This window comes from Equus asinus, chromosome X, assembly GCF_041296235.1.
Source record: "Equus asinus isolate D_3611 breed Donkey chromosome X, EquAss-T2T_v2, whole genome shotgun sequence".
NCBI lineage: Eukaryota > Metazoa > Chordata > Mammalia > Perissodactyla > Equidae > Equus > Equus asinus.
The window spans coordinates 50,039,248-50,053,737 of record NC_091820.1 but is presented as its reverse complement, the minus strand read 5'-3'; the positions used below and the strand labels follow the sequence as shown (position 1 = coordinate 50,053,737).

The 14,490-nt window shown below is 41.8% G+C and overlaps 1 protein-coding gene across 5 annotated transcripts in view; it reads left to right on the top strand.

The window, feature by feature from the left end:
* The window catches only part of ARHGEF9 (Cdc42 guanine nucleotide exchange factor 9), a 332,248-nt gene that overhangs the window by 151,214 nt on the left and 166,544 nt on the right, over positions 1 to 14,490 (top strand). The window contains exon 1 of one of the 5 annotated variants that reach the window (XM_014831378.3): positions 13,731 to 14,197. The exons of 3 other annotated variants lie outside the window; for them this stretch is intronic. In XM_014831378.3, the coding sequence (XP_014686864.2) occupies positions 14,168 to 14,197 (30 nt within the window). In that variant the 5' untranslated portion in view covers positions 13,731 to 14,167. Of the gene's footprint in view, positions 1 to 13,730; positions 14,198 to 14,490 lie in introns of those variants that run through there. One more of the 5 variants, XM_014831384.3, reaches the window with a different exon arrangement.

Here is a 14,490-nt window from a genome sequence, read left to right as displayed (position 1 = left end):
AATTAGAATCTGTGGAGTGAGGCTTCATCATCTGTGCCCTTGAAAAGCTCCTGGGCAATTCTCATATATATCAGCAGGGAGAACATCTACCCTGTGCAATAAGGCCTCCATGGCCTATAATCACCCCTTAACCACAACACTCTGGGAAACACGAGCTCAGGGCATTTGAGGCAGAGGGAAGCACTCAGGCAAAAGCATGAAGATGCTCAAAGAAATGCCTGTAGCCCCCTTTAGATACACAGAGGTCCAGGAGTTCATACATCTGGTGAGGAAGCAGCAACCCACTGGGGGTGTACTCTGTAGAAGGTCACTCAGTCCTTCGAGATGAGCTTGGATCACCTGGTTCCTGATTAACATGCTGTCTGATCTTTTCACCAAATTTAATTTGCTGGCAGATTATTAAATTCCAGTTGCTAAAATGTGTTGGGGCCTGAATGGGGGCAGGAAGCCTAGCAACTGATTGCGTGGCTTAGCAACCAATTTCCACAACTTTAGCTACAGCAGATGTGGGAGTCTGCAAAACTGACACTGTTGGGGCTGGGAAAACAAGTCATAAACTAGCCACTCAGCCAGCTGCAAGTAGCAAGTAAGGGAAAGCACTCTGCCACTAGCTCACTGAATGAGCTTAGGCAAGTCACTTACTTGTTTCTGGACCTCAGTTTCCCCAACTGTAAAATATGGATAGTTTACATGGATCAAATGAAAAGTGTCTTCATTTTTTCAGCAAATACAAACTTGGATTAAGAGTTGCTTAGAAGTTTTATGGTTTGAGGTCTTACATTCAAATCTTTAATCCATTTTGAGTTAATTTTTGTGTATAGCGTAAGATAATGGTCTCCTTTCATTCTTTTGCATATGGCCGTCTTGGTTTCCCAAAACTATTTCTTGAAGAGACTCTCCTTTCTCCATTGTATGTTCTTGGCTTCCTTGTCAAAAATTAGCTGTCCATAGATGTGTGGGTTTATTTCTGGGCTCTTGATTCTGTTCCATTGATCTGTGTGTCTGTTTTTGTGCCAGTACCATGCTATTTTGATTACTATAGCTTTGTAGTATATTTTGAAATTAGGGAGTGTGATGCCTCCAGCTTTGTTCTTTTTTCTCAGGATTGCTTTGGCTATTCAAGGTATTTTGTTTTTCCTTAGAACAAAGAACCCTAAAATTTCTATTTCTGTGGAAAATGTCATTGGAACTTTAATAGAACTTCTAGAAGAAAACACAGGCAGTACACTCTTCGACATAGCTCTCAGCAATGTATTTTCAAATAACATGTCTGACCAGGCAAGGGAAACGATAGAAAAAATAAACAAATGGGACTACATCAAACTAATAAAGCTTCTGCACAGCAAAGGAAACCATTAACAAAACAAAAAGACAACTTAACAATAGGGAGAACATATTTGCAAACCAAATATCTGATAAGGGGTTAATATCCAAAATATATGAAGAACTCATACATCTCAACAACAAAAAGCTAAAAACCCAATTTAAAAATGGGAAAAAGATCTAAACAAACAATTTTGCGAAGAGACGCAGATAGTCAACAGGCACATGAAAAGATGTTCAACATCAGTAATTATTAGGGAAATGTAAATCAAAACTACAATGAGATATCACCTCATGCCCCTCCAAATGGCTATGATTGACAAGACAAGAAATAAGTGTTGGAGAGGATGTGGAGAAGAGGGAACCCTCATACACTGCTGGTGAGAGTGCAAACTGGTTCAGCCACTATGGAAGACAGTATGGAGAGTCTTCAAAAAATTAAGAATAGAACTACCATATGATCTAGCTATTCCACTGCTGGGTATTTATCCAAAGACCATGAAAACATGAATGTGTAAAGATATATGCACCCCTATGTTCATTGCAGTATTAGTCACAATGGCCAAGACTTGGAAGCAACCTAGGTGCCTACCAAGGGACGAAGGTATAAAGAAATTGTGGTATATATACACAATGGAATACCATTCAGCTATAAAAAAGATGAAATCTTGCCATTTGCGACAACAAGGATGGACCTTGAGAGTATTATGCTAAGTGAAATAAATTAGAGGGAGAAAGTCAAATACCGTATGATTTCACTCATAAGTAGAAGATAAAAACAACAACAACTAAACACATAGAGACGGAGATTGGACTGGTGGTTACCCGACGGGGAAGGGGGGAGGGAGGAGGGTGAAAGGGTTGATTAGGCACATGTGTACGATGATGGATGGTAGTCTTTGGATGGTAAACATGATGTAATCTACACAGAAATTGAATTATAATAATGTACACCTGAAATTTATATAATGTTATAAACCAATGTTACCTCAAAAAATAGTTATTTAGTTTTGTATTTATCACTTATAGAGCACATACCATGTGTGTTTGTTTCCTATTGCTGCTGAACAAATTACAACAAACTTGATGGCTTAACACAACAAACTATTATCTTAAAAGTTATGGAAGTCAAAAGTCTGAATTAGGTCTCATTGGCTAAAATTAAGGTACCAGCAACACTGCATTCCTTTATGAAGGCTTTGGGGAAGAGTCAGTCTCCTGTTTTTTTCCAGCTTCCGGAGGCTGCCAGCATTCCTTAGCTCATGGCTCCCTTCCATCTTCAAAGCCAGCTATGGCTGGTCAAGTCTTTCTCACATGACATCACTCTGACACCAACTCATCTGCCTCCCTCTTCCTCGTTTAAGCACCTTTGTCATGACATTGAGTCCTCTAGATAATCCAAGGTAATCTCCCTATTGTAAAGTCACTGATTAGCAATTTTAATTCCACCTCCTGCCTTCATTCTCCTTTATCATGTAACCTAACATATTCACAGGTTCTAGGGATTAAGACATAGACATATTTTGAGGACCTTTATTCTGCATACTACTTCATGTGCCAGGCACCATTCTAAGTGCTTTACATGTATTAACCTCACTTAATTCTCACAATGACCCTTCTGAGGTAGAGAGTATTATATTTCCATTTTACAGACAAGGAGACTAAAGCATGCAGAAGCTAAATAGGTTGCACAAGGTACCACAGCTAAGAAGTGGTGGAATTAGGATTTGAACCCAGGTGATCTAACTCCAGAATTTACACTCTTACCCACCCAACTACGCTGTACATGTCCCAACCAGATTGGAATGGAGTCTCATTCAATGGTATATACCCAGTGCCTAGCACAGTGCCAGGCTCACATGTCTATTGAACTGAATTGAGTAAGTAGGGGTTTACTTAAGGGAGAGCAGGTATGTATACTTGATTAGAGGCAGAAAGGTAAAGAGTATTCTTTATGAAAAAGAAATAAAATGACTGGGGCAGGAAGAGGGACCAAGAGAAAGACATTTATCTTTTTAAGGTATATTACACGTACAGGGTAGTTATTAGGGTTAGACCTAATTATATGGTTCCCTCCAGCATTTATCTTTATCACCTCAGGATCAAGAACTTTTATGCTTTTTTTATTTGTTAGGAATTACATTTGGCTGCTAGAGACAGAAACAAGATATAACAGTCACTTAAATAAGGCAGACATTTATTTATCTGTCATGTAAAACAGATCTAGAGTTAGGCTGTTAAATTCAGGGCTGATATGATGACTCCATCATCCTTAGCACATGGTTTTCATCCTCAAGGTCACAAGCTGGCTACTGGAATTCTGTCACATCCGTATTACAAACAGTGGGAAGAGCAAAAATAGCACATGCTACCTGACTACCACCATTTTAAGGAGCTTTCCTGGATGCTCCACTTAAGAGCTTCCACTGACGTCTATTTGCCAGTCTTAGCAGCAACGGAGACTAAGCACATTCATACTCAAGAAGAAGGGAAAATGGGCTTTTGGTAGGTATCTAGTAGTCTCTCTACCACAACTGTTAAGTGTAAGAAACAAGCCTCTAACCATAGTTCATGGCTCTGCTTTCTCAGCCCACGTTCCTCCTGGGAACCCTGGGAAGGAAGCTCCTCTCTCTTGTTTGGGAGAAGGCAGTAAGGTTTAGGGTGGGGGAGGTCAACTGCAAATGCCTATAGGGGCTTGGTTGGTAAGCTATGTGAGAGATATTGCAGTTTGACTGCATTTGAGAGTGGTGGGGAGCATGGCAAACTGGAGAGCACGTACCCTTTCCAAAGCATGCAGCCAACCACTACTCAGCTCTGCTGGATCCTGGCCATTTGGGAAAGTGGACCTATTTTGCCAGATCTTCTGATTTTGTTCAATGGAATTTGAAAATCCAGATTTTCCTGTGCAATGTTGTGCTTTTTAAATGATGGATCAGGCTGAATGCGTGGCATGAGAGAAAGAGAAGAGAGAGGTAAAGAGGAAAGGGGTAAGTGCTAGGAAAAGGAGGTGGATGAGGTGAGCTTGAAGTCACTTCATTTATATAAACTTTAGAGTAAAGAGCCCATGGAGAGCTTAGAACAAGAGAGTAACTAATGGTTCCCTACCACAGAGGAAGAAACAGACTTTTCATCTGGCTCATTCCTATGGTCAAGCTGAAGTGGCCTTAGGGGGAGGCTGTTGGGCCAAGGGCCCCTACATTCCAGGATGGTGCCTTTTGTAAGCAGCCCATTGAGCAGCATCTTACCCTGAATCCAGGCTCTGCCTGCTGAGGCCTGAAGAAGGACAAGTATGGCCACTTCCTCCTTGCTCTTTCCTGAGCTGCTTGAAGCTGCTTCAAGAGCTTGCTTCAAGACCCTCTAGGGTCTACTGGGTCTCTTTTCCGGCCTGAGTCTGCAAGGTGCTTGGTAAACTTAGGGATGAAGAATTGCATTCCTAGGTAAATGACTATCCTCGCTGATGTTCTCACAGAGGAAATGGGAGCCCATGTGCCAAGCAAACCTTCCTCCCCAAATGAGGAACCCTGGCTGTCTTCAACATCTCTGACTATTATGCTTCCAAATACAAATGAAGATGGTTCCTATTCATTTTTGGTCAAAGAAAGTTATCTCAACAACTCCAACATAGTGATAGGAGTTTGGGCTGGAGCTGGGCATCTCACGCTTTAATGTGCATGTGAATCACTGGGGATTTTGTGAAAATGCTGATAGTCAGTAGGCCTAGGGTGAGCCTGAGATTCTGCATTTCTAATAAGCTCCCAGGTGATGCTGATGCTGCTGATCTGAGGCCCATACTTTGAGTAGTAGCAAGAGGTTAGATGACCTTGAGAATTCATCCAGCTGGATTTTCCTTCTCAAAGTCTAAGCTAGATTATATTTAGATATGTAGCTATGCATACTTTTCCTATTGCACTAACATATTGCTTTAAATTCTTTCCTATGGTTGCTTATTTGGAATGACATCTATCATATTGCCTATTTCTTCTTCTCCTGCCTTCACAACTCCCAGCTCCTTGGAAGTACATGCCATCTGCCTCTGCCACCCACTGTCCCTTCTTTTTGCTTTCATCACCTTATGTTCTAGCCCTGCCTGCTTCTCTGACATCTCCCACCACTCTCTTGTATTTACTACATTCTGCCATGTTGGCCTTCTTCTTCCCCTTGCACATAGTAGTCTTGTTTCTATCTTTGGACCTTTGCTTTTGTTATTCCTTCCTATTTGGAATGCTCTTCCCCCAAATTGTGGCTGGTTTCTTCTCATTATTCTGGTATCAAATCAGATGTCACCTCCTCAGAGAGGCCTTCCTTGGCCATCTAGGTAAAACAGTGTCCTCCTCCCTCAATTACCTTCTGTTATATCATCCTATTTATTATTTTCATAATAACTATTCAGTAGCTAAGTTTACTTTGTTTATTGGTTTTTGAGTTCAATGTCTAAATCCCTCCATTATAATATAAGTTCCTTGAGGATAGAAACCTAGTCTGTCTTATTCCCTGCTGTATCCCCAGTACCTAGAACAGAACTTGGCATGTAGTAGGTGCTTTATACATATTTCTGGGCTGACAGATTGTCTTTCTGGACATTCTTCTCACTCATTGAAGACTTTAACTCCTGGTTTCTTCACCCTACCTCAGCCAGAAAACTCCTGTGGCAAGACCCTGGATCTTATTATAGCGAGTAACTAACCAAATTGCCTCCAGAATCTTGATTTCAGGCATCTCCTGTCTGATCACTGACTGTTCTTCCAGTTAACTTACTCTGGTACCTCTACTCCAACAATTCTTCCACATCATCAAGATCTCCAATTCATTGACCTACCATTCCATTAATCTTACCCCACTACTCATCACCCCTTCTCATGTCCTCTTTTCCCTTCTGTCCAGTTTAGATTCCCTGGTCCATTATTATAATCACCCCCTTGAAAATGCTTGCAACTCTATTGCCCATTTCTTTTCCTGTTGTATTTTCCTGGCAAATCTCTCCCAGATTCCACTCAACCATGTATCTTCTCTATACCTGTGCTTGAGAAGCAAAACAGACTGGATAAAAGTCCCACAGCTGGGCTGATTGATTTTGCTTTACCACAAGCCTCAATTGGGCATGCAACACTTCCTGCAAACCCTACTACATGACCCTAATGTGTTTGCTTTTCCACTGTCTCTAAGACAGTGGCTCTCAACATGAGTTGCACACTGGACTCATCTAGGGATCTTATAAAAACCCTGATGCCCAGGCTATACCTCATTCCAGTTAAATCATAATCCCTGAAGGTGAGATTTAGATAGTAGTGTTTTTTAAAGCTCCACTAGTGATTCCAATGTGCAGCCAAGGTCGGGAACTACCGCTCTGAGAAAACTATTTCATACTTGCTCCTCCCTCCTATAACTTTCAAAGACTCCTCCTTCCATACTCCTCTTTCAGCTTCACCATTTTATTGAGAAAATAGAAAACATTTTAGGGGCGTTCCTTTCTCTTTCGTTCACCAAATCTACAGGCCCACCAGAACTTGTACCCTCACCCATTTTCTCTGTCTTCTTTCCTGCTAGAGTCCAGGAAGTGGACCTTTTCCTATCAAGAGTTAGTATCTGCTCTTGTGCTCTGCACCCCATCCTCTCTCACCTTCTCAAAGACTTTGCTCCTGCAAATATCCCCTTTGCTACACTAGTGCTTCTCAGACTTTAATATACATGCAAATCATCTGAAGATAATTAAAATGCAGATTATGATTCTGTAGGTCTGAGATGGAGCCTGAGTTTCTGCATTTATAACAAGTGCCCAGGTGATGATGATGTTGTTGGTCCAATGGACCGTGCTTCAAGTAGCAAGGTCCTATATCATCAGCCTTTCCTTCTCATTCCCATCATCATATAAGCATGCTCTTAACCTCATGTTAAAAGAAAAAAAAGACTTTCTTGCCCTCATATTCTTGACCTGTCCAAATATTACCCTATATCTCTTATTCCCTTCACAGCAAAACTTCTCAAAGAGTTATCTATACTCGTCTCCACTTCCTTACCTTCATTCACTCTTTTTCCCCCTCTTTCACTCCTCAACTCACCCCAGTATGACTTCTGTTACCCTCATGCCAATGAAGCTATTCTTATTAATACCAACAATGATGACCATGTTGCCAATGAAATTGACATGTCTCTGTCATCATCCATTCAACTTGGCAACGTCATTCTTCAAAACTTTTTTCACCTGAATGCAATTTCTCATTTTTCTGTCTACCTTACTAACCACTACTTCTCAGTCTCCATTTTTTGACCCCTCCTTCTCTACTCAACTTTAGTCTAATCATTGGAAAGCCTCAAGCCTCAGTCCAAGGCCCTTTTCTATCTACACTCTCTCCTTAGATGATCTCATCCTGTCTTGTGATTTTCAATACTATCTATATGAGGATGACTCTAAAATGTATATCTTCAGGCAGATCTTCTCTCCTGAGCTCCAGGCTTGTGTGTCCAATCGTCTTTCTGATATCTCCTCTAATAATATGACTAATGGACAGCTCACACTTAATACATCCAAAATGGCAGTCTTGATTTCCTCCCCCCATCAAATCTGTGCTTATTCTAGTCTTCCCACATTAGTAAATGGTGCCACCACCTACCCGGTTGTTCAAGCCAAAAACCTAGAGTCATTCATAATTCCTTCTTCCTTTCCTTCATGCTCCACATCCAATCCATCACCAAGTTCTGCATTTCTACCTCTAAAATATGTCTTGAATAGTTTTACCTCTGTCTATCATCTTCATTACTTTTCCAGTCCAAGTTACATCATCTCTTTCCTGGATGACTGCAACAGCTTCAACCTTTTGTTCTTCTTTCAGTCTATTTACCACATAGCAACCTGAGTGATCTTTTACAAATGTAAATCAGATCAACTCATTCTCCTGCTTAAAACTCTTCAATTCCCTCCCCTTTCTCCCTGTTGTTCTCAGAATAAAACACATATTCTCTGCTATGACTTTCAAGGCTTTACATGACCAAATTTGATGTCTGCCAAATTTGTCTCCTCCAACTCTTCCTCCTTCTCTCTAGGTTTCAGTCTCATTGTAGTTCCAATTCCTGGAACAAAGGCTGTTCAATCCTTTAGACTTTTTAACTTTCTGTGCCTAGAATACTTTCCCCCATCACTATACATGTCTGGCTCATCTTAAGCATGTAGTCCTCAACTTAAACGTTATCTCCTTGGAGAAGACTTCTTTATTGAAATTCCCTCTTCCCTCCCCTACACTTACTCTCTGTCCTTTCACTCTTTTTTTCATAACACTTATTGCCATCTGTATTAGCATATTTATTTGCCTTATTTACTTGTTTATTGGATAGAAATGAGGATGTGAATGGTGTCTGTCTTGTTCATTGCTATATAATCAGTGCTTAACACACTGTGCCTGGCACACAGTAGGCACACATGTTTATTCAATTTATAAATGAATGAATAAGAATAGGTAGTGATATATGTACCAGATGTCATTTTGTCAAGACAACACAGGTTATAATGTAGATGTTAGCCTTAGTCTCTCAATATTAGCATTATAGTAGTTATGTACTTTTAATTTTTATCCTTTTTCACTACTGCATTCCACTCACTGTTGAGAATCAAGGGTCTGAGTTCTCGTTCCAGCTCAGCTACTAACTTACTCACTTTGTGACTTTTGGAGTCATTTTCATTCCTGGGGCCTATGTTTTCTCAGCTGTAAAATGAGAATGTTGGAGGAGATAGTCTTAAAGATCTTTGCCAACTCTGATATCTATGGATAATTGATTGCTTAACACTATTAGGTAAATAACAATTAGTGTGTTCATTGTGTGATTGGGGAAGCTGAGACACAAAGAAGCTGAGTACTTACCCCAGGTTACCCACCAGTAGTGAATTCACCTCTTTATCAGCGCTGCACAAAGCTACAGCCACAGCAGTAGGGACAAGCTTGGGCTGGTGTCTCTGCCTCCACGAGCCAGCCTCTGGGCTCCTTGAATCACTATGGACTCAAATAGAGAATATGCTAGATTGGAGACATACCTAAGACCATCTTTCTCCTCATGTTGCTCATGGCTGAAAGAGGGCAGCATTTGGTACTTATCCACTGAGAGCTGGTGCTGAAGTAAGTACCAAATAGACTTCTGGGAGATCACAGGGCTTCAAAGGAGAGGTCTGGGGCACAGAGATTGTGGAAACCCCTTTTCCAGATTTTTATTATCCTGTCCTGAATACTTACTGGTGGCCAGGCCCTGTGCTAAGTGCTTTCTTTCCATGGACGAATTCATCAAATCTTCATAATAACTTTATGAAGTAGGCACTATGATTAGCCCTAATTCACAGATAAGGAAACTATCCAGATGTAGAACATTAAATAACCTGCCTGAATAAGTAGCAAAGCCAGTAATTGAATCTAAGCAGTTCTGGCCCCAGAGCTTGTACTCTTGCCTTCTACGATATAGTGCCTCTAACTGCTCACATGGTTCTAGGCAAATGGGCACTCACGACATACTAGATTCATTAGGCTGTATGCCTCTGGGTTCAACATTTGTTCTTTTGAAATAATCTCTAGGCGCATACATTAACACTGCACTGTTTTGTCTCAGATCCGTTCTCCACTCTTTTCCTGCAAACTAAATTTTTTAGGCTCTCTTGCTGTCTCCCTTCTTTTGTCCAGTGAGAGACACCTGTGGGAGATTGGTTGGCAGGAGCAAGGAAGAAGCCAGGATATTTCCTTCAGCCCCTGCTTCACAGAGATGTATTCTGGAAGTGACTGTATCTTCTCTATGACTTCAGCTTCTGTTGACAACTCCTTCATTCATGGCAACTGCACCATCAAGCCACCTATCCCATGCTTTTAGCTTCAGTTTAGCAACAGTTTCTGGGTTCTGGTAACATTACTTTTTCCCATTACTCATTTGCCTTAGGAGTAGTTAGCAGTTTTATTTGGTTGCTAAATGCTGACTTGCCTCACCATCCTCTGTTTGGCTTCTTAGTTTTGTCAGTGTAATGTTTTCCCTGTATTAAATGCTCTCCCTGTAAAAGGTCGAGGGTGGTTTGTATTTTCCTGAGTGGATCATGATTGCTATAGACGACTTTTGTAATCCCAGGGCTACTCACTATCACATAAAGTGCTTTATATTCTTCAGAGCATATATCACAACCTTAATTATCTTGTTTGCTTATTATTTATTATCTATCTCTCCTCAACTCCAAGTAGATTGTAAGGTTCATGAAGAACTTTGTCCTGTATCCTGAGCATCTATCACGATGCCTAGTACATAGGGGCTCAATAATATTGTTGAATTACTGCATCCATCAAAAAAAAAAAAAACCTCACATCTCACACCATACACAAAAATTAACTCAAAATGGATTAAAGACTTGAATGTAAGACCTGAAACCATAAAACTCCTAGAAGAAAACATAGGCTGTATGCTCTTTGACATCCATCTTAGCAATATGTTTTTGAACACCATGCCTACTCAGGTAAGGGAAACAAAAGAAAAAGTAAACAATTGGGACTACATCAGACTAAAAAGCTTCTATATGGCAAAGGAAACCATGAAAAAACAAGACAAGACAACCCACCAACTAGGAGAAAATATTTTCAAATCACATATCTGACAAGGGGTTAATTTCCAACATATATAAAGAACTCATACAACTCAATGGAAACAAAAATGAACAACCCAATAAAAAATGGGCAGAGGATATGAACAGACACTTTTCCAAAGAAGATCTACAGGTGGCCAACAGGCACATGAAAATATGTTCAACATCACTAATTATTAGGGAAATGCTAATCAAAACTACAATGAGATATGACCTCCCACCCATCAGAATGGCTACAATTAATGAGACAAGAAATAACAAGTGTTGAGAGGATGTGGAGAGAAGGGAACACTCATCCACTGTTGGTGGGAATGAAAACTGGTGCAGCCACCATGGGAAACAGTATGGAGATTTCTCAAAAAATTAAAAATAGAAATACCACATGATCCAGCTTTTCCACTACTGGGTATTTATCTGAAGAACATAAAATCAATAATTCAAAAAGATTTATGCACCCCTATGTTCATTGCAGCATTATTCACAATAGCCAAGACGTGGAAGCAACCCAAATGCCCATCGATGGATGAATGGATAAAGAAGATGTGGTATATATATACAATGGAATACTACTCAGCCACAAAACAGGCAGAATTGTGCCATTTGCAACAACATGGACGGAGCTTGAGGTTATTATGCTAATTGAAATAAGTCAGACAGAGAAACACAAATACCATATGATTTCACTCATATGTGGAAGATAAGCCAACACACACACAGATAAGGAGAACAGATTAGTGGTTCCCAGAAGGCAAGGGGGTAAGGGGAAGTTGAAAGGTGTAAAGGGGATCACATGTATGGTGACAGATAAAAATTAGACTATAGGTGGTATACACAGTCCAGTCTATACAGAAACTGATATATAATAATGTACACCTGAAATTTACACAATGTTATAAGCCAACATGACCTCAATAAAATCATTTTTTAAAAATCCAAGTTTTTCTTGGATCTCTCCTATGTACCAGTCACTGTTGTAGGAGATACCATTGTCCCTGCTTTAAAAAAGAACTTATAATTCCATTTGAGTAACAAGAAATAGAAAAATGTACATGTGACTAGGGTATAAGTTTGCCAGGGCTGCCATAACAAAGTACCACAGACCGAATGGCTTAAACAACAGAAATTTATTTTCTCACATTTCTGAAGGCTAGAAGTCCAAGACCAAAATGATTTGTTCTGAAGCCTGTTTCTTTGGCTTGTAGATGACTGCTTTCTCCCTTTGTTTTCACATGGTCTTCCCTCTATACCCATCTGTGTCCAAATTTCCTCTTCTTGTAAGGACACCAGACATATTGGATTAGAGTCTACCTTAATGACCTTAATTTAACTTAATTACCTCTTTAAATACCCTATCTCCAAATACAGTGACATTCTAAGGCATTGGGGGTTTGGATTTCAACATACGAATATTTGGGGCACACAATTCAGCTTGTAACAACCAGTAAGTAAAAGTTCCTTTTCAGTTGAGAAGGCTAAATAGTAGTGCTAAAGGAATTAGGTGAAAGATGATAAAATCAGGGCCTGGAGTATTCTGGGAAAGCTTCCTAGAGGCGGTGTGCCTAATGCCAGATCTTAAAGAGATATTAAAGAGTCATGACAGCCTGAATGGGCTGGTTGGCAGAGGGGAGGTGCATCCAAAAGCCTCAGTGTAAATGATGGCTCAGAGGTGAGAAAGTGAGGAAACCATGGTAGAATCTCTGATTATTGGACTCTCAGACTTGAGGAAGTTGAAAAGTCACCCAGCTTAGCTCACATTTGATTCAGGAATATCTTACGAAAGGATCATTCAGTTTCTGTTTGTACACCTCCCAGAACTGGGTGCTCATCAAGGCAGCTGCTTAGATCTTTGGCTAGCTCTGTCTGGCCAAAACAATGGCTTGGATGAAGTAGGGAGAGTTTGCTAGGAAGTAGAGGAAAATAAAGTTATGTGTGTAGCATGCCAGTGATGTCTTCATACCAGTCACCTTGAGGCACTTCTTTCTGATGTCATATTTTAATTCCTTCTTGCTGAAGCTGCAGCCTCTGTTTTTGTAATCTCATTCTTGCCTGATCTGCCCTGTGGGTCAGGAACATTGGATTCTTGTCTTGTTTACCTGTGCTACCTTGGGCAGTTGTCTTTCAATCTCTGGGCTTCAGTGTTCATGTCTGTAATGGGGCTAATTAACACTCTGTCATGTCTACCTCACAGGGTTATTGCAAGGATTATATAGAATAATAATGGGTGTGAATGTCACCAACAACCTCAACTCTCAGCAGATGCAAATGTGCTAGCCTGGGTTGCATTACCCAGAACTAGGGGCATCATGAAAAGGTGGGTGGTTTCTCCGTTTGCCTGTTTTGCTGATGTTCTTTTGATTCATTCTCAGCAAAATAAGCAAATGGAAAATTCATCCATCAACAAGCTACCTTTAATAAACTTAAGAGTGTGCGGGAGAATCCTGAAATGAGGGTGTGTGTGTGTGAGAGTGATGGCAAAAAGAAGGTTGGAAAGCTGCAGAGGGTAAAGTGGAGGTTTTATCTTTTCTATGTGACCTTAGATAATTCCTTTCTGTCTTCTAAACCTCCATTTATCTGTAAAATGGAAATACTAATGCCTGCCTCCGCAGGGTTGTTCTGAAAAGTGAAAGTAATAATGAGGATGAAAGCCCCAAGAGAGTACACACTAGGAGAGAAGACCCCAGGAAAGTATGTAGAGAGGGGGTTGGGGGGAGGGAGGCCTGAGAGTGCTGGCATGGCTCCAATGGGGCAGGATCTTATTATTCCGGAGGTTGGCCCAACACCTCCAGCAACTTTGGAGAGGACTTTTCGCTGACTCGCCACAATTCGGGAGCCCCACAGTAAACAGCATCTAACTCCAGTGCAGAGGGAGGCAGGCAGAGGTGGCAGCTGCCTTCTCCTGGGCGGAGGTTATTCACCCCCATCTTCTCCCGGCACCCCACCTCCCAGTTCTCAAGCCTTGGCTGGGGACAAAGGCAGTCAGTTGGGACACCCCTCCCACGCCTCTCTCTGGGCCAAGCACCCCTGGAGCTGCAGGGTGGAAAGGCAAAGGCTGCAGGCTGGGATGAAAAAACCTGACTAAAGGCGAGGTCCTGGGCGGAGGGGATTGGGCTGTAGGGCTGTGGAGGAGGGGAGGCGGAGGGGGCGCTGGGGCTTTAGCTAGCTCCAGCCCTGCCAGCCTAGCTAGCTCAGCCAGCCCGAGAGACAATCCTCACTAGCCACCGGGCCTCGGAGAAACAGGACTTCGCGAGCACCATGCAGTGGATAAGGGGCGGCTCTGGAATGGTGAGTGCACATAACCCTGGCTTCCCCTGCTTGAGCCTCAGTCCCCTAGCCCCACCCCCAGCTCCTCCACCAGCCGCCATGCAGTGAGCCCCTAGCCTCTGCCCACCGCCCGCCCTCCCCGCCGTCCTTGAGACACCAGCGAGCTTGCTGTGGCCATTTTAGGAGCTCTTGCTTGCCGCCTGCGGAAGAAAGCCCCCTCCCATCCCCCTCTGCATTCCTACCCCCACCCCTAGATTGGCGTGGGATGGAAGTGGGGGTCGCTTGGAAGGCCAGAGAGGCAAGGAGGCTGCCAG